General features: G+C 42.2%; 1 protein-coding gene across 1 annotated transcript in view; it reads left to right on the plus strand.

The window, feature by feature from the left end:
- The window catches only part of LOC147706447 (complement C1r subcomponent-like), a 95,411-nt gene that overhangs the window by 46,342 nt on the left and 25,469 nt on the right, over positions 1 to 23,600 (plus strand). The window contains exons 2-4 of the mRNA XM_086932957.1: positions 15,635 to 15,854; positions 16,653 to 16,833; positions 18,319 to 18,447. Coding sequence (XP_086789083.1) covers positions 15,635 to 15,854; positions 16,653 to 16,833; positions 18,319 to 18,447 — 530 coding nt within the window. The remainder of the gene's footprint in view (positions 1 to 15,634; positions 15,855 to 16,652; positions 16,834 to 18,318; positions 18,448 to 23,600) is intronic.

A 23,600-nucleotide genomic window follows, 5' to 3' on the forward strand; every position in this document is an offset into this window, starting at 1 on the left:
TAGTCTTTGATTGCCAATCCACCACAGGGTTATGTTTATGCAACCAAGGCATGCCCAAAATGATTTCGTACTGAGGAGCATCTATGATATTTAATGACAACACCTCAGAATGCACACACCCTTGTGTCACCATCGATAACCCCAAATCACCAGTCTTCTCCGTTATCCGACCAGAGGTTAATGGCTGCCCATCAACTGCCAACACATCCTCCGGCGTCTCCCTAGAAACACGAGGCAATTCTAGACGTCTTACCAAACCTTCGTCTACAAAGTTACCGGTCGCCCCGGAATCCACCATCACCATTACCGGACTTCTTTCTAACTCGTATTCTAACGTCATCACCACCACCAAGTGAGGCTCTGTTTCCTCATCACCCAAAGAGGACAGGGAGGTAAGTTTCCATGCCTGTTCCCCATCCACTCCCGCTGTGTGGTCTTCCTTCTGCTCGCTTTCTGATACGGTTTTAGATACAGCAACCTTCTTAAACCTAACAAAAGTTCCTGATGACTTGGGTTTAGAAGGACATTCTCAGACGTAATGCCCCTACTTCCCACAGTACATGCACAAGCCCTGTACCCTTCTGGCTTCTCTCTCTTCTCTAGACAATGGTGCTCTGAGAGCCCCTATCTCCATTGGTTCAGACGTGTTGTCCGTACTCCCGGAGACTTTCCTTGGGTTTCTTTCTCCAAAATACGCTCCTCTTTCCCACCGTCTCCTGTTACTACCTCTATCCGTAAGCCTACTATCCAACCTCAACACCAGGTTTACCATGTCCACAAAGGAAGTAGGCTGTGGATCCACCTGTGCTACCACATCCTTTAAATCATCGTGTAGCCCCTGATAAAATAAAGACAATTTTTTCTCCTCTGGCCATGCCGCTTTGGCCACAAGCCTATTGAAGGCAGTCAGGTATGTTATCAATTCGCCCCTGCCTTGCCTTAATGTCAACAGTTCTCGATCAGCACTAAAAGTAGTTGCTCTTCGGTCAAAGACCCTCTCAAATTCCTTTTTAAACTGTGCCCAATTGGACAGAATAGCATCATCTCGTTTTACCAAGGGTACCACCCAGTCAGCTGCATCCCCTATCAAATACGAAATCAAAAAGGCTACTCTTGAATGGTTTGTGGGAAATGATGATGGTTTACAAGAAAAATGCATGAGAACCTGGGTCATAAACACATGCACCTTACGAGGATCCCCTGAAAACCGTTCAGGAGTAGCCAAAGGAATGGGTGGGGGTACCGTAACTTGAACATTAGAAGTCGAAGCGGAAGCATTGAGCGGGTTACCACTCAAACACTCCACCTTCTCCCGCAAGGCTGCTGTCTCAGCCTTGGAGGAGGCCAGCTCCTGCTGCACCAGGACCAAAGCTTGTAACACATCCTCCATGGACGCCATTGCTGCTACACGTGAACCAGGCAGAGTGTATTTCTTGGGTCAGTGATTCTGTAAGGTTTTGCACTCCGCAGGATCCACGAGCAGCAACAATGCTCCCCCTCCGGACCAACCAAACACCCTGAATTATAAACACAGGGTGCTCAGACGATACGGCGAGGGAAAAACCCCAAAAGGGGAAAAAACCCAGAAAGAATAAAGAGAAGAAGGAAGGGGCAGCAGGGATAAAGAAACTGGAAGACAAAAATACACAGGTTAATACAATGCTCAATCCTACTCTCATTAGTTCTGACTAACACCATTCGCACATGTATTCACCTGTAAATGATTGACTCTACACCACCCTTTATGCTGTATCTCCCGTCTTCCTTCCTGATCAATAAAAAGAAAGGTATTACCAACAAGCCTGATTGTGAAGTGTAAAAGCCTATAAGCTGACTTACACCTACCCCACTGAGGTAACAAAGGATTATATAAAGGATTCCGAAAAAGTATAATGAAAAGGCACCTCCTGTGCCTAAATGATAAATGAAACTTCTCGCTGTTCTTTGTTTTGAAAGAATACTGAAGTGTTCTTATGTTCATTGCATTTTCAAGAATACCCAAACACGGCAGTGTGTAGTTCCTTCACTACCACACTCCGCTCTGGTAAATGTTCCACAAGTATTAACGTTCAAAGTTAAATTTACCCTTGAAGTAAACCCAAACACGGCAGTGCATAGTTCCTTTACTACCACACTCCGCTTTGGTAATTGCCTTGTCACAACTCTCCCTATGAATGAACCTTGTACCATAGGTTCGTGACGGCAGTGCGGAGGTCCTACAATCCCCCCCTGCACTCCGCCACTTGAAGTTCCTATTCCCACCAAATACTCGCAATCCAGTAAGCCTTAGACTAAATAGAGCTCAGCGCTCACGATCCCAAACGTTACCTCGCAGCCGCGAGGCGAGACTCCAAAGATTAGCCGTCTCCGTGATTTCGAGATCGGAAATCACACAAGGTCACAACAAGTTTTAACACGCCAGCCAGCGCGCTATCGAGAAGCAAAACCAAACGGCTCCGCAAATACCAGATATTCAGGAACACCAGAAGCCTCTGGTGAAGCGCCGATCCGAGGAGCAGCCGCCGCCTCCGGATCCAGGAAGAATCACTGACACCGGACTTCCTGGTTGGCCAAAGGATATCCCGGAATTCCCGCCGGGAATTCTGGGTAATGTAGTTCAGCGCCCAGTACAGACGGATGGTGTAGTTGTTCGGGCAGGCGCATGGGGCTAGATCCCGACAGTCTTTGCCAATCAACGAGCAGGTTGGTCCCGGTGTCAGAACTCTAGGTCCAAGTTCAGGATTTTTGCTATCTGGTCACCTTTACTCTAATGTACGTGACTTTTTAAAAACAATAAAGAGCGCCTCTCCTGCCTCCCAACAGGTTTGGTGTCATTACAGTGAAATATGAGACGCCGTCCAACCTTCGTCTAAACCATCAGACCAGGCCGCCTTGATTCAAATCAGACACAGACTCATGACCTTGTTTCTATAACGAGTGTCATCACGTCCGCACAGGTAATAGTTTGTCAAGCAAGTGCACCGAACCTGTTTGGAAGCAGGAGAGGTGCTCTTACACTTTGTTTCTTTGCATCGTTTTGCAGATGTTCGCGAAACACACATGAATAAGAAGCCCCGATGATAGGCACAGAACTTGAGACCTGTGCTTTTAAACGCGTTGGCCTTTTATTAACACTGAGGAACTGTCAAAATCGTACTTCTATTGGTTGAGGGAATTGTACTAAAAAATAAATTCCCCTCCGAAACATACAAAAAAGTTCCCCAGTTTAGGCATTGAAAGTTGCTTTAAAGAGATTAAATGAAAAAACATCAAAGGAGTCAGGTACCCTCCAATGTTTTTGATAAGTCTTACAGCCCTACCTGTCTCTTGTCCAAAGGGCCAAACCCCTTCAGCAGTTTCAACTTTCTAAATGTGGCATTTTCAAAATTGTAATTTGAAATCACACTTTACCCTTAAAAAGGATTTTTTATTAAAATGTGATAGATACCACAAATGAAATGCTTAACTGTCCTCAATCAAAAGTTGGCAACCCAAGGTTAGCCTGTGATGAGATGGGATAGATGAGACTCACAGTTTTTAACTTAAAAGTACATGTCCAACCTTTTAATTATGAGGCACCAAGACCTATGAATTATATCGGCCCTACTTTGGGGGTGACTTACATGCAATAAAAGTGTAGTTTGAGGCTCGGCAAGGGGTTATATTGCCAAAACAACAAAGAGGGTCGGTCACAGGATGGTTGGAGTTCCATCTTGATGCAGCATTGAGCAAAGGGGTTGGTTGATGAACTGGCGACAAATCCACCTCGACCAGCAGGATTTGGGTATCTAATTCAGGGCCTGATGACCAGTGGTTCTTTGGATCCAATGAGTGTTTTTACCTGCCGTTTGCAGAGGAATAGGGCCACGAGTCGAGGCAAGACAATGTGTGCTTATGGCTTCCACAGTGGTCCCTCAAATCAGGAGTGATGAGTTTTTGCCAAGGACGAGGGTTGTTCACTCTGTTCCAAGTCTATTGCCATTGGAACTAAGTTTCTTTCTTTTCCTTTGGTGCTGTGAGCAAAGTCTAGTGATCAGCAATACCGGTCTCCTATTGGTCCTTCCTTGATGTAAGTTGTCCAGATCTGAGATTTTGGTGTCAAGAGGGTCCCTTAAATCCTAGATTAAGGGGAACAGGGGTGTGGGAGCTAGTAGCCAATGGGCAGCTAGTCCCTGCAGCTATAGCGCCCCTGAGGTGACCACAACTAGTGGTGCAGATCACTTTTGTAGCCAGAATCTACTATTTCTGCCCCCCTAAAGATGGCAGAATTTGATTTTAGGCGTGCAGATCAGGCTACCCACCTTAGAGGTGTGGCCAGCCTTCCTGGGGGTATATACCTACTGCATATCTAATTTCCCGCCTTGCCCAGGAGAAAATGTGCCTGGGACCGAGGGAGGGCTGTTTTCTCCAGTCGGAGTTAGTCCTGATGCACATCAGAGTTGGTGCATCCTTTGAAGCTCACCTAATGTTGTGCCACTTCGATCGACTGCTTAGGAGGAGGAAGTTGTGACCTCCTTCCTGCCCAATCCTTTGTTTCTGACTCCTGGGGGTGATCACACTGCCTGACAGGAGGTCAGAATCTTGTCTTGGCAGCAGCAGGCATGGGGATGCTCGGACTGGTCAGCTTGTAAAGAGGACAGTAAAGCTGAGGGAGGCAACCAGGAGGGCAACCTCTAAGGTGCCAACTGGGTGCATGCCATGTCACCCAGGGCACACAAATCATGTCAGGGAAGGCATGTTTTTGATACCAAACATGACTTATTTTAGTGGTACCATAATGGAGCTGCCAATCTTGTTAGTGCTCAGTTGGCAGCTGTGTTATCCTACGAACCGCTAACACCTATATTAGTTTCCAATGGGGAACGCCACTATAGGGACATATAGCTTGAACATATATGTCACCCCTTTAATATAATGCACCCTACCCCCTGGGCTAAGGAGACCTTCCTTATGGGGGCCTAACATGTATTAAATGGTAAGGACACAGTTGAGTTCGAGCAGTTTGCACTGCTCCAACAGTCTGCAATGGCAGACCTGCTGTCAGTAGTTTGCATGGGTCACCCAGGGTGGCACAAAAACATGCTTCAGCCCTGCGGACCCCTACTACTACTAATACCCCGATTATCCCTGGCAACATATACTAGGGATTTATAAGAGGGTAAAGGCTTTGCCAATTTGGGATTACCAAGTCCAACATAACGGTTTTAGTAGAGAGCACAGCCACTGGAGTCATGGCAGCAGACTCCAGCGCACTATCAGAGTCATAACCATCAGTATTTAGAACAAAAAGTGTGGGATGACCATACAAAATAGGGCAACCAATTTCCTACAGCGTCAATAACAAATTTCAGGAGACAAGATGGAGGCAAGTAGGCAAAACGGTTGGGGGAAGACTACCCTAAGTCTGAAATGTATAAGAGGGAAAGCGTTGGACTTTGAGAGGAGACTAAATTTATATTACCAATCCATATTGAACCACACTTGAAAAGTGTTGGGCACTATTCGGATAGATTTATTATTATTTTATAGATTTATTATTCCAACTTCAAACTTGGAAACATTGATAAAAAATGTTGCAACTTGGGATGTTTTGGTTTTCTATTTCTACTCTAAACGTAGTCCGATTAGGGAACATGTTATACTTTGGACTCTAGAGATACTATCCCACTCCAAGCATAACAACATTGGGGAATAAGCAGGACATTGGAGGAGTTAAAGTTACTATGCCTACTCCAAACTAAACCAACAATATTGTGGAAAGTGTTGGAACTATAGAGGAGTAAATGATCGATTCCCAGTTCAAACTTAACAACATTGGGGAAAGCGTTGGACTTTGAGGATTCAAGATTTCCTATTCCCACTCCAAACATCAGACATTGGGCAAAGTTATAGACTTTGGTTAGGTTAGGTTTACTATACCAACCACCTACCAAACTTAACCATATTGGGTAAAGTGCTGGACTCTGGTGGGGGCAAGCTATATCCACTGTGGAGAAGTGTGGCTCAATGGTTAGAAGAGGCAGACGATGAAGCAGAGGTGAGACCCGGGACGAGGGTTCAATTCCCGACGCGGCAGGGTCTTGAGCCCAAAATGTCCACGGACTCGATCATTCTCGCTTTGGTGCCTGCTCGAATCACGGGTTCACACTCTGCAACTCTGGGCAATAGCTTGCTTAATCTCCACTATGGCCCTCTGAGGCGGGATGCCTGGCTTTCACCTTGGGGGTGCCCAGTATGGGTTATCTCACAGGAAAAAAACCAGGACGGGTTCCCAAAGCAAGCGCTTAGAGACCGTTGGTGATAATGCGCTATATAAATTACAATTACTACTCGCACTTGAAAGTTAACCACACTGGGGAAAGCTGGTTGGTAGCTGCTGGGGTTAGGTTTATCTTTCACACTCCAACTTAACTTAACTACATTGGGGAGAGTGCTGCACTTTTGGAGGTTTTGATTTAGTACTGCAGCTCTAAACTCAACCTCATTGGAGAAAGTTTTAGACTTTTGAGGGGTTGCATTTACTATTCCTACTGCAAACCTAACCATGTGGAGGACAGTGTTGGACTTTGGGAGGTTAGATTTACCACTCCCTCATTTAACTTAACCACACAGGGGAAATTGTTGATTTTGAGCGGATAGATGTACCTTTCCTACTCCAAATCTAACCACACTGTGGAAAGTGTTAGACTTTGGGGCAAGGGGAGGCTCAATTTACTATTCATACTCCACACTTAAACACACTAGGGAAAGTGTTGGAATTTGTTCAGATAAGTTATATGATTCTCACTCCAAACGTAACCACAGTGAGGAAGTATTGGTCTTTTGGAGGAGGTGAATAACTATTTGGACTGCAAACTTGACCACATTGGGGGAAGTGGTGCACTTTAGGGTTTCTAACTTTGGTATTCCCACTCCAAACTTACACATTGGGGAAAGTTTTAGACTTTGGATACATTAGGTTTTAAATCCCCTCTCCAAACATAATCACATATGGGAAAGTCTTGGACTTTGATGGAATCAGATTTACTATTCTATTTCAAAATTCACCCACACTGTGGAATTTTGGGATATTGGGGTGTTGATCGTAAAGAAAAGGAGAAAATATAAGACTTATGAGGTATGCCTACTTAGTCAGTCAGTCAGTCAAAGCATTTTATTTCGATCATTAAAAATCATAAAAAGACAATCATGAACATATATACATATATACATATATATACACATAGTTAATTACAAAAACAGACAAGATTTTTAAGTACAATGTGCTTGAAAATGTACAAAATCACAATACATTCAGATGTCTAATTACATAAAACAGTATTTCATTAAAATGCAGGCTAAAAATACAAATTACACTAGAGATAGTTCATAAGGGCATAATACACATTTCATCATTTAATACATCTTGGAGGCCTGATCTCGTCATATGCATCCTAAGTGCAAAGTACCGTGTAAACAAAGTGCAAGGTGCCAGGTAAACAAGGGAAATCACATCAATAAAAGAATTTTATCCCCTACATAGCATTTACCAGTCTGTCTAATGTATTCTTTTTCCGGACAGCAGCCACCAGAAAGCTCGCAACACAGAACATGACCCGAGGACAACTTAACATTTGTAAATATAAGAGAGCTGGTCTAACTTGTATGAAGCCGGCCTCTTTCAACAACGGTAGCAGATATTTACCTCTCATTTCTTGATAAAAGTCACAAAACATGACGAAATGCAACATGTCCTGGTTTGAAAAATTATCGCATTTACAAGGGTTACAGTTTTCCGGCTTGCCCCAGGTTGGGAAATCACCCAAAGTTAAATGTATCATATTGAAGCGAAACCTCGTTAAAGGCTGTCTGTGGAAGGGTCGATTGACAATGATTAGATACGGTTCAGTTAGAGGGGATGTTAATAATAAAAAGTTTGCCCTCACAGAGACTTTCTTAAGCTCCTGCTCCTCTCGTTCCATACTGAGCATGTTCAGGAAATGTACCTTTATCCAGCCAACATCCTCTTTAGTAATACAATTGGGGGTGGTGTAAATCTCAGGGCGTCCCAATTGCGTAAACATGGATTTAAGATACAACAGCCAAGGGATTGCATTCGCCCTGTCTAGTGGAATACAATCCGTCAGGATTTGATGGTTTAGCGATATTTCCTGGTTAAGCCAGGTCTTAGCCCAGCAAAGGAGAGGTGCTAGTTTGAGCTTGTCCGTCACATATCCTACTCCTAGCTCAGTATGCACTGAGAAGGTGGGTGGGGAATGTGGAAGACCCAGCAGTGTTCTTAGGAACTTGTTTTCAGATGTTTGAATTTTTTTTTGGGCAGTATATCCCCAGATACAGGAACCATATGACGCTATTGCAAGGCATTTGGATTTATAGATGTTAAGAAGAGCCTTTATTGGTTTAGCTCCTAGTTTTTTTGCAAATGCCAAAACAGCAGAGGATGATCTAGTCAGGGCATTACTTTTTTGGAGCTGCTGAGGTCCCCATGTCCCCCTTTGGTCAAATAAAACCCCTAGGTATGTAAACATCGGGACCCTAGAAATAGCTATGTTGTTACAAAGAAAAGTTTTCTTTGTTTGGGATCCACAATGTTTACCCACCACCATGACATGTGACTTTTTGATGTTAACTTTTAGATCCAGGGACTCCATGAACTCTCCAAAAGAGTCCAGTAGTCTCTGGAGACCATTTCCAGTCCTTGCAAGAAGGACCTCGTCGTCCGCATAAAGGAGAACCGGTATCAAGGAGTCCCCTATATGCGGCACGTCCTTGGTCACTTGTTTAAGGCTCTCCCCCAAGGCATTAATATACAGGGTGAATAATAGGGGGCCAAGATGCAGCCCTGTCTCACGCCCCTCCTAGAGTTAAAATGACTTGTAACCCTTCCTTCCTGATTTACTCTCACTGTTGCAGATAAGTCGGAATGAAGAACCGCTAAAAAATTTACTAATGCAGGGTCAACACCAATTTCTGCTAAGATGGTCCACAGTTTTGACCGATTGACTAAGTCGAATGCCGAGGAGAGGTCCATAAATCCCAAGAATAAGGACCCATCCTTGGCAACTGTGTACTTGCCTATCAAGAGCTGGAGATTTAGGCACTGATCCAGAGTACTTCTGTTATTCCTGAAACCATATTGGAAGTCAGACAAGACCCCCCTGCCGTCTAACCACTCCCTAAGTCTCCCTAACACGACCCTCCCCAGAATCTTAACAGATGAGTCTATCAGGGAGATGGGGCGGTAACAGGTGGGGTCCCCTCTATCCCCCTTTTTGAACACCGGCACAATGACTGATGTCAGCCAGGAAACAGGAACCCTGCTAACAGCATTAAATACATTGCAAAGGATTCCAGCCCAAAAATGAGGGAAGTGGCCATAAAAGTCAGCTGGCACCCCATCAGGGCCCGGTGCTTTATTTTTAGACATGTCCCGTATGGCCTTTTCAACCTCAGTTTTTTCAAAAATAATAGGTGTTCCTGCAAGGTTAGGAATATGTTCCTGTCCCAGCAAGCAAGAGTCCAGCTCGTAGATCCCCCTGAAGTGTGTTAGCCATTTTTCATCAGGGATGACACAGTCAAGCACTGAGTTACTGTCCTCCGAGAAAAAAGGATGATTGACGGTAGACCAAAATTTGCTACTGTCGCGCAGCACCTCAACAGAGAGGAGTTTTTCCCAGGCCTCTTCCTTAATTTCTTTTTTCCGAGCCTCAGTTACCCTTTTATACTCTTTCCTCGAGGCCCTGACTGCTTCTTTATTTCTAGGTATGCGCTTTAGCTCCTTAAGTAGAGAGCTATGGGCTTGTGAGCAGTTTTTATCAAACCACCTTACCACCTTAGATGATGGTTTCCCTTTTTTTACCCTCAGGTCTTCTGCAACCTGCTGACAGATGGCAGTGTAGGCCTCAATTATTGCAGTGCTATTGGCGGACGAATCAATGCCTACTCCAAACGTAACCGCATTGAGTAATGTGTTGGACTTTAGAGTACAGGGGTGGAGTAGGTTTACAATTCACACTCCAATGTGGAAATATTGGTTTAAATCTTGCACTTTGGGATATTTCAATTTGCTATTGCTGTTCCAAATTTTGGCTGGGAAGGGGTTAATTTACTATTTTCCAACTCCAAATGTAACCACGTTGGGAAAGGTTTTGCAATTTGGGAGGCGGGCGCGGTCTGTCCGTACGGGCAGAGGGGCCACACTCCCACCTTTTTTCCAACTGAGCAAAGGTCAGCCTAGCAGAAACTCTTCTTGTTCAGGTCAGGCAGCCTAGAGGAGCTAGACATGCAGTACCAGCCCAGGTGGCCTGGCTGCCTGAGCTGAACTTTACTGGGATGAGGACCTGTCCTCCTCAGCCCTGTGGACCTGTCCTCCTCAGCCTAGTGTCCCTGGGCCCTCCTCCCCTGTGAGGAGGGGGTGCATAACTGATTGTCTCATAACTAGCGCTTCAGTTTTAAGCCCTGATGTGCTCAGGGCTGAGTGTCAATCAGTGAACCCTTGTCACAAAGTGAGGTGGGGCCAACTGTGTCACTGACCTCATCCCACTCTGTGATAAGTCAGGAACCCCTGCCTCTTCTCATTGGCTGAACAAAGGTCTGCCAATGAGAAGAGACTTCCCTCTGCAGGAGCTGTAGCACAGGTATGTTTTATGTTTTGGAATGTTTGGTCAATGTATGTATGAATGTATTGTGAATGGGTGAATGCATGGGTGTGAGTGAGTAGTGATGTGTGCTTGTATAGCCCACTCGCCCCTTCCCTGCTAAAATGTCCACCTCCCATTGTTGGGAGGTTTTGATTTGATTACAATTTTTGCTCCCAACTTAACTACGTTGAGGAAAGTGTTGGACTTTGGGGGTGCAGATTTACTATTCCGAATCCAAGCTTAACCAGTTTGAGGAAAGTATTAAACTTTGCAGTGAGGAGGCTACATTTACTGTTCCCATTACAAACATAGTGGTTAGGTTTACTAATCACCCTCCCGACTTTAGTACATTAGGGAAAATGTTGGACTTTTGGGGGTGCAAGCTTACCTTTACTATTCACACTCCAGAACACATTGGGTAAAGTTGTGAATTTTAGAGGAAGTTAAAATGTACTATTTGCTGTTAAAATTCACCCAATATAATATAAGTGGGAACATCTGAGTGATATATACTTACAAAACACACTGCATAAAGATACATTAAACATATAAATGGGCAATAAATATACAAAAAAATTACATTTAAAAAAATGTCAATTCCTGAACTAAAGCACAATAGCAACAACTTGGACATCTTAAGATTTAAAAACTAAAAAAGTCAAGTATGTTTCAAAAACTGACAAACAAAAATTCACATTAAAAATATGTTTTTTACAAAAAAAATTCAAAAGCATTAAATTATTAATTCCAAAGCAATAGCAATAATCCTGGGCAACTGAAAAAACTAAAAACATGGAAATTGAATATATTTTTAAAAAGTATAAACAGTTAATAAAACAAAGCACATTATAATATATGCACAATAAAATAAAACAAAATATATTACATTTGAAATAAAAAAATATTTATGAATTAAAATTAACATTAAGACAAATACAAAAACTTTAAAATACCACCTAATTAAAATAAATAAATTTGTAAACATTTGGATACTTAACAAAATAAAAAATACACATATAAACAACGTAATAGACAACAATACTTACAAAGTTGATATTAAAAACAATGAGATTACAAATTAAAGAAAAAGAAAAACAATCTTACCGGCAATAAGATATGCCATGATATAAATACCATAAAGACTGACAGCACTTTTGACGCAATATCAAGGAACAATGGGCCAGATGTAAGGCCCATTTTTGCATGTGCAGACGGGTTTGCAAACCTGTTTGCGCATGCAAAAACATATTGCGCCATATACATAGCCTATTTAGAGAGTCTTAATTTTTTGCAACTCTATAAATAGGTTTTGAGACTCGCTATTTGGATGGGCGTTCACTTCCAAATAGCGAGTTTCAAAACAATGTACTAATGTTTTGCGACCGCAATTTTGGTCGCAAAACCCTCGCAACTACCACCTACTTCAAGTAGGTGGTAATGCAATTGCAAATGGGAAGGGGTCCCCAGAGGACCCCTTCCCATTTGCAAAGGCATGCAAAATATTATTTTAAGGGCAGGCAGTGGTCCCAGGGAGCACTGCCGGCCCTTTATAAATGCATGCTGTTTTCCTTTAAGGAAAACAGGCTGCATTTAAAAAAAAGAAAGCTGCTTTATTAAAAAGCAGTCAAAGACATGCTGATCTACTGGGCCTAGCAGGCCACCATCCCTGGGGGGGGCTGGCATTCACAATGGGCTTGCAAATTACGAGATGCTCATTAATATTAATGAACCTCGCAATTTACGACCCTATTGGGAATTGCAAAACAGTGTAAACACACTGTTGTACATTTCATATAGTGACTTGCAATTTTCGACTCGCAATGTGTCGCAAATTGCGAGGCTCTAAATGAAAGGGTCGTACATCTGGCCCCAAATCTTTAAATAATGATCTATTTCTATGCCCCCAATTTAATGGCACCAGAAACTCCGTATTTTATTCTACATTCCTCAAAAATGCATTTTAAAAGTAAAAGATTCTTAGTTTTATTACCTTCTATAAAAAAAATTACTTCTAAATATTTTAAGTATTGAGTTGTAGTTTTGTATGTTTGTACAGGCATTGTTTGTGCTGATAAATAATAAAATGCTTTTTTTTTTACTCATATCTATCTTCCCTTCATAAATAGGACTTCTTGATTGTCCCACTAAAACTATAAAGGTAGCAAATGTGAGTCCACACTACTCACAAGAACCTCAGTTTGTTTATTTTATTTTGCATTAATAATAATAAATATTGCTGTCTACCCATAGGATGGATGCTAGTATTCTTTCTGTAATGACAATCGTAGAGAACTTTGTTGAAAAGCCTGTGGTTCACAAAAACAGGGCAAGGACTACAAAATACCCTTGTGCAGTGTACAAAATCTATTGCTGAAAATGACTTTTGTGGTCCGATATGTATTGCAAAGAGAGGTTCTGAAAGACATACCCCCTTTGTATTGAAGCTGTATGTATAATTGATGAATTACCGATCCCCGAGTTGAGGTGTGGTAGCTGATTTGCCAGCGATTCACAAAGGAGTGGCTGTCCTCGGGTGATAGCTCCCTTTGGAAATCATGTCATGCTATCTCATGATCCGGTCCAGAGGACCAATACATGATCGCCCAGATGTTTTTCCTTCAACAAGAAGGAAATTCAAACACATGGATGTAGGGGTCTGTCTTGGCAGACTACCATGACTTTGTTTGCATGCATACGGGAAGGGTCATCAAATGCTTCATGAATATTTATGAGGCTGGAGGTTTTGCAACTTTCTGAAATATGTGTTTTGTCATCTGACTGTATTTAAGTCACATCACAAAATTGAGGGCACTGCTCAAAACTAGCCTGCCCATTGTACATCGGGCCCTAAGTTCTCTTTTCTGTGGATTTGTAAACCTAAATTTGGAAGGCTGGGAATATTGGTAAACAATGCTGTCCGGTGGAGACAAACATGGAAGGAAGTTAGACAAAATTAACAATTGTGCTATTTATTTAGATATAGTGTTGTTTAAGACTTTCCAACTATTAGCTGCATGCCAGGACATTGTTAGCAAAATATTGTCTAGCAGGAAAATTGGGGCATATTAGCAAGAAGCTCGTTAAAATTATTGCCGTTTTAGCAGCAGGAAAATGCCGCTAAAATGGCGATAATGGGTCTGCCAATATGCGTTATAGAATTCCAATAGAAGCCCAGGTTAGATGTGCAGAACATCTAACCTGGGCTTCTACTGGAATTCAATAACGTATATTGGCAAGCCCATTATCACTGTTTTAACTACAGTTTCCTGTCGCTAAAACGGCGATAAGTTTAAGGAGGTTCTTGCTAATATGCCCCATTGTGTTCTAAAAAACATTCAAAAAATCTCACTCTACTGGGTTTAGATTTTATATTCTTATCTCGAGTGGGATGATATTTTGTAAACAATGTGTATGGAACAATATTTCTGTCTGATGAGATTTTGATTTGAATATGTTGGTAACTTACCCCAGTGATCTGAATTTAGATGGCTGCTAGGATTAATTACAAAAATGTTCTTTTTTGATAGTGGAATCTTTAGAAAGTGAGTTCCCTTATGTAGTAACTGCACAAGAACACAGTGGAGGATGCAGCCAGATGGTAGTTGAGTTATATTTTCTAGATTCTCATCTTAGGTTTTCTATGGTATTTAGGATTTTCTTTACTCTTGAGATCTTGATTGATGGGGCAGATACTAAACACAAATTGCCTTGAAGATAAATCAGACCAATTCAAAATTAATGTGTACTCCTATCTAAAGATAGTGTGGAGCATTCTGCACTGCAGTAATCAGATCAAGTTAATTCTTCACAGTTTGAGTGTGGCAGTAGTATAAAGCACTGCCTGAAGGGACATTAAGGATATTGGTGGAAACCCATTCATTCTTCCCTAATCCTCGTCTAAACAAGAAATCACTAACTTTTGTACCACAGAAAGGTCACTAGGGTTTAAGAATTTGTTTAGTTTTGTTACAACGTGAAAAGCTGATATCATGATTTTTAGTGTAGGATCATTATGGGCTTTCAAAGAAATATTTTAAGGAGGTTTGGTATACAAGTTCTGTATTAGGATTGATGGGGAAGATTTTCATGTAAATGTGGGTGTCTTCGGCTTACTGTATTGCATTGGCGCAACCTCTGAAATGGGCAGAAAGAGCTCCTTTTTAATAAGTTCCTGGGGTCTTTCAGAGGGGTGAGATGTTGGATTAGGGGCATGAATTTCAAAGAAGTTCTCCAAACATGGTGCAATGCTGCAAAATGCATATGCATGAAGCGATGCGGGGAGTGTGAGAAGAGGTGCAATTGGGAGTGGTGATTGCTCCACTAAGATGCTCTGGGATGCCACCTTCAGGTTGAACAATGTGGAAGCTAGGATCAAATCCAGTGGGAAAACGAAAGTGAACAGGAGAAGTTTTGCATCTTCTCACAGGTGGTGGACCCTTTGGTGGCTCTTCCGCAAATGACATCAGGTTAGTAAGAGTGTGCACCATTTAAAATTGAGAACAGGTGATGAGTGAAGAAATGGATGGATGGCTGAACGTAAGGTGGCTTGAAGCAACTGATGGTCATTTAGGTGAGTAAATTCTGTGTTACATAAACAAGTGGACGAGCAGCACAGCTATGCGGGGAAGGAACAACTCCTGCTCTCACATTACCACCTCCTGCTAGCAGTCTCTTGTAGTTGGTGGGACACCTCCACCACCATACCTCACAGCATCAAAACAGATGCCTGAGGCAGGCATTCCTTCTGGGCTCCCTCTGGACGGACACCTTAGCAGGGTTACCTCAATCTTTTAGCACGCATACCTGGATTGATGGATTGATGGATGGATGCACGGGCGACGACAGATGGACAAATGGACAGTAAACTAGATGAGTGAACTGATGATTATCTAAAAGTGCAGATTCATGAGTGGATGGAATCCCACATTATTGTTATTATGTTTTCAGTGTGCTCACATTAGTCCTTGAAGCTTCATGTAATGTTTCTTTTTCAGGGTTTTACTTTTTCTGCTGCACAGCCCCAGCAAGGCAGTGAACATAAAGCCACAGACTAAAATTGGAAAGATCTCATACCTAATCAACCAGAAGTGCCCTGAGAGTCCATCATGCAACCAGACGTGGCACCTAAATGTGGCACATGGCTACCAGATCAAACTCCAGTTCACGTACTTTGATATCGGTAGAAATGAGGATGTGTGCCCAGAATTTGTAAAGGTGATTTTATAAAGACTATCTCTCCATTTTTGTCTTGTGATTCTCTTCCATTCCCTCCATCTATCCCTTACTTCAAGGGATAATCAATTTCCTGTCAATGTGCCCTCTTATCAGAGCATTCTGCCTATCCCCTGCATCAGAGTTCTCCTCTGCCAAATGATTCCCCTCATAATTCCATCAAGGTGATCTACTTCCAGAACTGTCTCTATTTCCAGTAACTTTATATCCATATCTGTCTCATTTCCAGAACTGTTGCCCTATCTCCAGTTTAAGTTGATTCCTTGTATGAATACTCTCCTTATCCCCGCCTTCTATACTTCTGTTTCCTGCCACTGCCTTCAGAATACCTGAGATCAGGCATAGCAAGGTCACTGCGATGTGTACCAAAGACTCATCCAGGTGTATCCATTGCTGTGACTGTCTAGTTACAACTGGCATCTAGAAGATCCTTCTAATGCCTTCCCTCATAATAATCTCCTCCAATTAACCAATCATATTGGCCCTTTTAATTCTCATTTAGAACCATCTCCATTCCCTTCCATAAAGAAGATGCCAATCATCTCTACATGTCTTGCAGTGGAAAGATGATATTATCAGACCAGTGTTGGTATAACAAGAATAATTTTTAAAGGGACACACACACTGTGGCTATGGCAAGATCTTTTCTTTTTTAATCAGAAATTAATCCACAGAACTAATGAATTTATGAGTAGCAGCATTGAGGAGGCGTGGATCAGTGTCTCCATCAGATAGAGGTTTCTATAGCAAGACCATCACCATCTTTCTCTCTCCCTACAGGTGATGGATGGATGGAACCCGTCGATCATCCTATGCGGCAAGCAAAGTGTGCCCTCTGGGCAGGACACCCAGTCTCCTATGGTCTACTTCTCTTCTTCCAATACAATGACAGTGATTTTCCAGTCAAGCAATCAACAGCGGGAACATATGGGAGGTTTCTCTGCGCACTACACAGCAGTCGGTACAAATCCAATTTTGAGATTCGTATATTAGGTATTGTGTGGAGCTCCTATGATATGGCATGCCGAGATTGACACCTCACCATATAATCAATAGTGTTGCTTTCTGACTCCTATGTTATTCTTCATTTTCTTGAACAATTTTATGTTCCATTATCTCCTCAATGGCATCGGCTTTTAACATCCAATATTCAACTTCTATCTATTCTAATAGATTACATATCCGATAGATTCTGATACATTCCTCACCCGTGCCATATAAGGATCCCTTTGAGCTCAGTGATTGAATACGTCTGATACTAGAGATTTAGTAATATGTCGGAAATGTTTGACTTCGAGTGGTTGTCTCAGCCTTTCATCAGTCTGATGTCCATAAAATGAATACCATTATGCTGGTTAATAATTAACATTTGATGTCAATGCTTAAGGACTGGGCAAATTCTAAAATGTACTTTAAGGGTATTATTGTCAATAAAGATTTCTAATAAAGAACTAGAGAGCTAACCTAGCTCAAAATATGCCAGCCCTGGAGCAATGCTGCAGAACAAACCTATTTCAGAATCCTTCCCTTTCCTATGCAGTAGACTGAATTTGTAGAAGCAAGAACATTATTTGTTCATATCTAAGTTGTCATAAACTTCCCAGCTTTCTGCTGTCAGTAAAATGTTTTACTTGTAGAATCAAGTAGAGTTTTGACTAAGTTTTAAAGCAATTGTTACATTTGTTACACACCATTTTTTCTAATTTTTCAAGCAGCACGTTTCAAACAGTATGACCAAAACTAGTAAGAGTGAGCTCTGTGGGCCCGATTCACAGAACTAACTTAAGACAATATCCTAAACGTACTACTTTTGGTATTCACAGAAGTTAGGATTTTTTCTTAAGTTTGTCTTAAGACAAACTTAAGACAAACTTAAGACAGACTTAAGACACATTTAAGACAGACTTAAGACAGTCTTAAGACAAACTTAAGACAGACTTAAGACAGACTTAAGTTAGGATTTTTGTTGTCTTAAGTCTGTCTTAAGTTTGTCTTAAGTCTGTCTTAAGTCTGTCTTAAGTCAGTCTTAAGTTTGTCTTAAGACAACCTTAAGACAAAATCCTTACTTCTGTGAATACCAAAAGGAGTACGTTTAGGATTTTGTCTTAAGTTATTCATGTAAATCTGCCCCACTGCATTTTTCTCTACTATAGGGTGCTCCATTTTAAATGCTGTGAATTCCACAGCGCCTATCCCAGCAGCACATTAAGCACTGACACTTTATGCTTGTTCTGTGATATAGAATGTTAGCGCTATAGATTTTTATTAGAACTGTGTGCGTGGCAAGCAAGCCTGCCTCTGATGTCATGTCTATGATGCATCAATAACACCGGCTAGCTTCTTTGATGCTATACTATGACATCATGCTACCCGTAAGCTGTCAGCTTCCTGTTCCCTGATGCCTTCCTCTTAACTCCTGAGGTTTATTGTATTTCCACCCTTGTAGATACAGATGAATGCGCCTTTAGGAATGGCCGGTGTAGTCAATTCTGCCACAATTACCCTGGAGGCTTCTCGTGCTCATGTGACGTTGGATATTTTCTGAAGGAAGACAACAGGACCTGCGAGGAACAAGGTATGGGCTTCTGTATTTAAAAAAAACAAAAAACAATTTCTTTTATAGTCGACTTTGCCCAATTTACCTAACAAAATGCACAATTGATGCTGTTTTGGTTGCGATAGCCAGCTGTAGAATTATAGACCTTTGAAATAAGAACACTTTTTGAGACTACTGCTAGTAGCCTACAGCTTGCTGCTGAGAATCTTGTCTGTCTTACTCAGATTTTACAAAGCCTCAGCAGAGGAATCAAGAAGCCGGTCTTGTTCTGCAAGCTGTGTTAAAGGCACATTCTTGATTATTCTAATGAAAATGGTATATTTAGAATAGTTAGATGTGTATATTGCCCGGGTTTACACCTTATCCTAAACCAGCACATTTGTAGGTTGCGGATGTAGTAAGATAGTAAGATTATTAAACAAATAGTAGTTATCTACCGGCAACTCCGATAATATGTGCTTCAGACGACTGCGACCAGTTCCACTAGGACCAGTACAACAATCTCAGATTGTTATAGAGCCACACACTATAAACGCTAGTATGGGTAAAATACCTGTAAAATGCAACAAAAAAACAATTATTCCGAATTTTTTGCAAGAGAAACCAGCTAAAGAGATCTATATCCATATGGCTGAGATATCCGCCACCCCCTCTCAACACAATCCCCAAGGATGGGAAACTGGAAACAGTTCTGAACTTTTGGAAGACGGGAGGGAGTGACCCTCCCGGCCGTATTTATTAAAATATGAAACAAAATTAAAACATTAAAATAACAGTTTCATATTATGTACAATTTCATTACCACATTACGATGTTTGGCTAACCTTAACATATTCTCTAATACAAAGGTTCTCCTAGCCGAACTAACATCCTACAAACTTGAACTTGACATTTTGAAATTGTACATCCTAACGTTAAGGGCCAACGGCAAGGTCGTAACCGGTGTCAAGATCCCTAAACCAGAAATATCATCCCCCTCACTTGTGAGGGGCGATCCACATAGTTGTACTCAACTACCAATTTCCCTTGACTTGACGGGGGCCCCTAATAAACTCGACGCCACTTAAAGGTCGTTCGAGGACTCGTGTGAGGTATCTAGAAGGTAGCGTAGACCCCCCTCCAAACCCCACACACTTACCACATCTGCCGTCGCAGATGTCCTGGCCCCGGGAAATTCCACAAGGAGGGGGCTGTAACCCCTCCTACCCAGGAAGGGGCCTTGACCGCCTTTCCTTATCCTTTCGGCGGCCCATCCTTAGAAGGGACCGCCTCCCCGTTGAGGGGCCACTGGCCACCTCCCTCGAGCGCTCCCATCCGTAATGGGTGACGCCCACTCATAGAGATCTTCCAATTAGTGCTCACCGATCATGACCTTACCGCCCGACCAAAATAAATACGACAATTCTAACTAAATGACTAAACTACCTGCAAGACAGTAGGAACAACCATTTTATTAAAAGCATGTTTATGATCATACCAGAGCAGGACTCCTTTATTTATAAATATGTACTACAAATTGACCATTCTTTATTGCATATTCAAAGTCATCACGATAATAAATTCCAACCTGTAAACAAGAATTAGAGTTACCACATCAACTTTATTAAAAACCACTTGCTGTCCTCAGGGGCTGGTGGGTGGGTCAAAATTGGCTCTTCGTTCCGTCTCGAGCTCACGTGCAGCGAGGGGGTGCAGCTTCGGAGCACAGGAACAAGAGGATGCTTTCTTGGCTTGTTGCTTCTTTTATCCGTCTTCAGAGCGGGCGTGAACCCGCCCCTTGCCTGCCCCCAGGGCGTGGCTGGCCGCATCGGTGTCTAGGCCAGCCCACTCGAGGGCGGGAAAAGGCGCGCCCCGGCTACGCCGCTTTGGGCATACCAGCCGAGACTCGCCTCCCGCCCAAGATGGCTTCCCGGGGGGATCGAGGTACTCCACCATACGTTCGGGGGGACCGAATGGTCGCCCCTTTCCACAAACACCCCAAGAGAAACATACAATTTTGACTAAGTGTCTTCCCCTTGGGATAGGGCCACATTTAGAAGAGTGCAACACCTGGGGAAGTATATTTGTGAGTATCTATACTGCTACACGTAGCACACTAATTAGTAATACTATCAGGTGTATTAAAACAAGTACAAAATGAGCACATCAGCTCTTTATTTAGTGATGACATTTGTGCGACATTATTAATAATTCAAACTAACATTTGCAGAGAGGCCACAGCTCTGGTAATAAGGATTGCAATGTTTGCTGTTCAAGATCATGAACAGGAGCTACCAAAGGTAATATCAGAAACATATACCTTGACACACTGGGATCATGAGCCCTAAAAGCTGCAACCTCAAAACTAAAAGTGAGATTAAGGGCTCTGTCAAGGAAGAAGCTGAGCCAGAGACTAAGAAGCAGCAGAGAGTGAGACAGAAAGAGGACTAGATCTCTGTCAATCTATGAGTCCAGCTAGGGTGGTTAGAAATGAGGGACTGTGATACATTCAAAAAGTGGGATGGGTATCAGTAAGTACACTGATAGCTGTTCTTCCCATTCTTTTCAGGGCCCTGACAGTCAAAGAGACAAAAACTGAACAGACCGAGTATTGTAGAAAGGACAAATAGGTCAAGCAGAAAAGTGAATCAGGGTGTGAAGCTGTAGTCAGTGTAAATAATGAATGGAAAGGTCCAGACACACTTTAAAAAGAAATAGTAGTTCCAATAGCACACTTAGTTGCCAAAAAACAAATACCATGTTGCACTTCTTAAATAAATGCAATAAGTTTTGTCCACTGTACACCCTCCATTGTTCCTGAACTGGTGGTCAGACAAGTTGGTAAGTAATATATTTATTGCTTTTGGTGCCGTGTGTCCCAGAAGTACTGACTCATTGCTCAATCTTTTCTTCATAATTCAGAATATAGGGCTGTCTTACCTTCACGTAAGATATGAGTAACTCAATCTATCTATACACACTTTGTACCAAGTAAAGATCTTTTCACTAACAGGCACATACTACTTGTTCTGATCACAACTCTGAGCCATGTCCTGAAGAAGACCGTTGGCAATAGTGCTAAGGGTTTAAACGGAATTTGTCAACTAACCCCTACTGGAGAGCCTAAACCATAAGCAAATTTGGAGAGCAAACTAAAGGACAGACTTTGCATATTATACTTTTTGGCCCCAAGAAGCAAGCCACACGGCCTAGGCGAGTAGGGCATTTCTACCCTGCTCCCTTATATGTATTTTCAAATTTTTTTAAGACAGCGGACTGAGTTTCCAAGTCCTAAAATGGCTGACACTATATCTTTGTTGATGTGGGGGCAGCCAATCAGCTAATTTCTTTTGCTCTGTCAGATCCGCAAATCCACTGCGGTGTGAAATGTACACATTTTTGGAACCTTAATTTCTCAAAAACTAGGGAGCCAATTAACACCGAATCACAAAAAGTACGCTTTATGGATCAAAGTCTAGCTTTCTGCCAATTTTGGTTTAATTCCGTTCCCCAGTTTATGCAATATCACCGTTCAATATTCCTATGGAAAAAATAATGTAAAAAATGTGTTTTGGGAAGCCCCAATCACTTTTTCTCAGCACACCCTTGACTGATCACCCTAAAACATGAAGGGGCCGATTCTGATCCTGGATTTTTATTTTCCATACAAATAGGATTTTAATTTTTTTCCATACAAATTGTACAAATCCCTTCCAACCCGTGTAGTACGATTCGTACAGGAAAAATACATACAGATCGGCCTGATCCTTACAAATCGGATCGGCAACAGCTGTACGACACTGACTTGTAAAAAAAAGACCATACAATTTGTAAAAAGGCTGTCCAACCCGTCAAGTACGATTCGTACCGGGTTGTCAGCATACGATTTGTATGGAAAATGGCCTGTATACGGGGAATGACTCGTCCCGGGCAACTAAGCGAACCCCTATGCGCCTCGTACCCTGGTATGACTCGTTCTGGGGATACGACTCATACTGGGGTACGGGTCGTATAGGGGTATGAGGCGTACAGGGGTCCCCCACATGCGAGGCGTGTGTATGGTGCGTACCCCACCATCGCGCATGTATGCACCTTACATACGCGATTTTGGGGTACTGTGCGTACACAGGCGATTTCAGGGTATGGTGCGTACATACGCGATTTTGGGGTACGGTGCTTGTACGGTGCGTACACGACCAGTACCCCTTCATCGCGTATGTACGCATCGTACCCCACTTTCCGTGTCATCCATATGCTCCGTACATACGCACCGTACCCCTGTATTCATGGGGTGTACAACGCATACATGGGGGTCTGTCTCGTACTGTTTTCGGGGAGTACAAGGTTTTCCCGGCACTTTTTGGCTCTTGTAAAAAAGAGAGCCGTACGGAGTGCCGTTTGTACGAATCGTACTTGCGGGGTTGTAAACTGCTGCCGGGAATACGTGGGAACGTCGCGTACAGAGCAATCCGAATCGGAATCACTTGTATATACAAGTTGTATGGTCTTTTTTACAATATGTATGGAGTGCGTCTATGTGTACGGATCGTACTTCCTAGGTTGAGGGGACTCCTTACAAATACGAGTTGTATGAGGAAAATGCTCCATAACCTGATTTGTACAGCGTTTTTCCAGGATCGGAATCGGCCCCTAAATGAAGATGCTAAGGTGGATGGCACTTCTTTTGAAAAGTTTTGTGAAGATTTGTCAAGTGGTGCTAAAGATGGATCACTGAAATAATATCGACTGACAAAATATCGACTTGCCAAAATATCGTGGACAAAATATCGACAGTCAAAATATCGAGTTTGTATCTACAAACAGGTAAGTACAAAAATATCGAGTACAAAATATCGTTTACAAAAATATAGATGTAAAAAATATCGACTTTATTAAAAACAGTGTTAAATTAAATTAATATTAAATTTTAATTACTAAAATATACTTAAAACGACTTAAATTAAATTATAATAATTAAATAATAAATGAAAATAATAAAAATAATTTTTTAAAATCTTATTTGTTGACCCTGAACCCTAAAAATACCCCTTTACCCAAAAACCCAAAACTGACCCTGAACCCTAAAAATACCCCTTTACCCAAAAACCCAAAACTGACCCTGAACCCTAAAAATACCCCTTTACCCAAAAACTGAAAACTGACCCTGAACCCTAAAAGTGCCCCTTTACCCA

Source organism: Lissotriton vulgaris, chromosome 7 (assembly GCF_964263255.1).
Source record: "Lissotriton vulgaris chromosome 7, aLisVul1.2, whole genome shotgun sequence".
Classification (NCBI taxonomy): Eukaryota; Metazoa; Chordata; class Amphibia; order Caudata; family Salamandridae; genus Lissotriton; species Lissotriton vulgaris.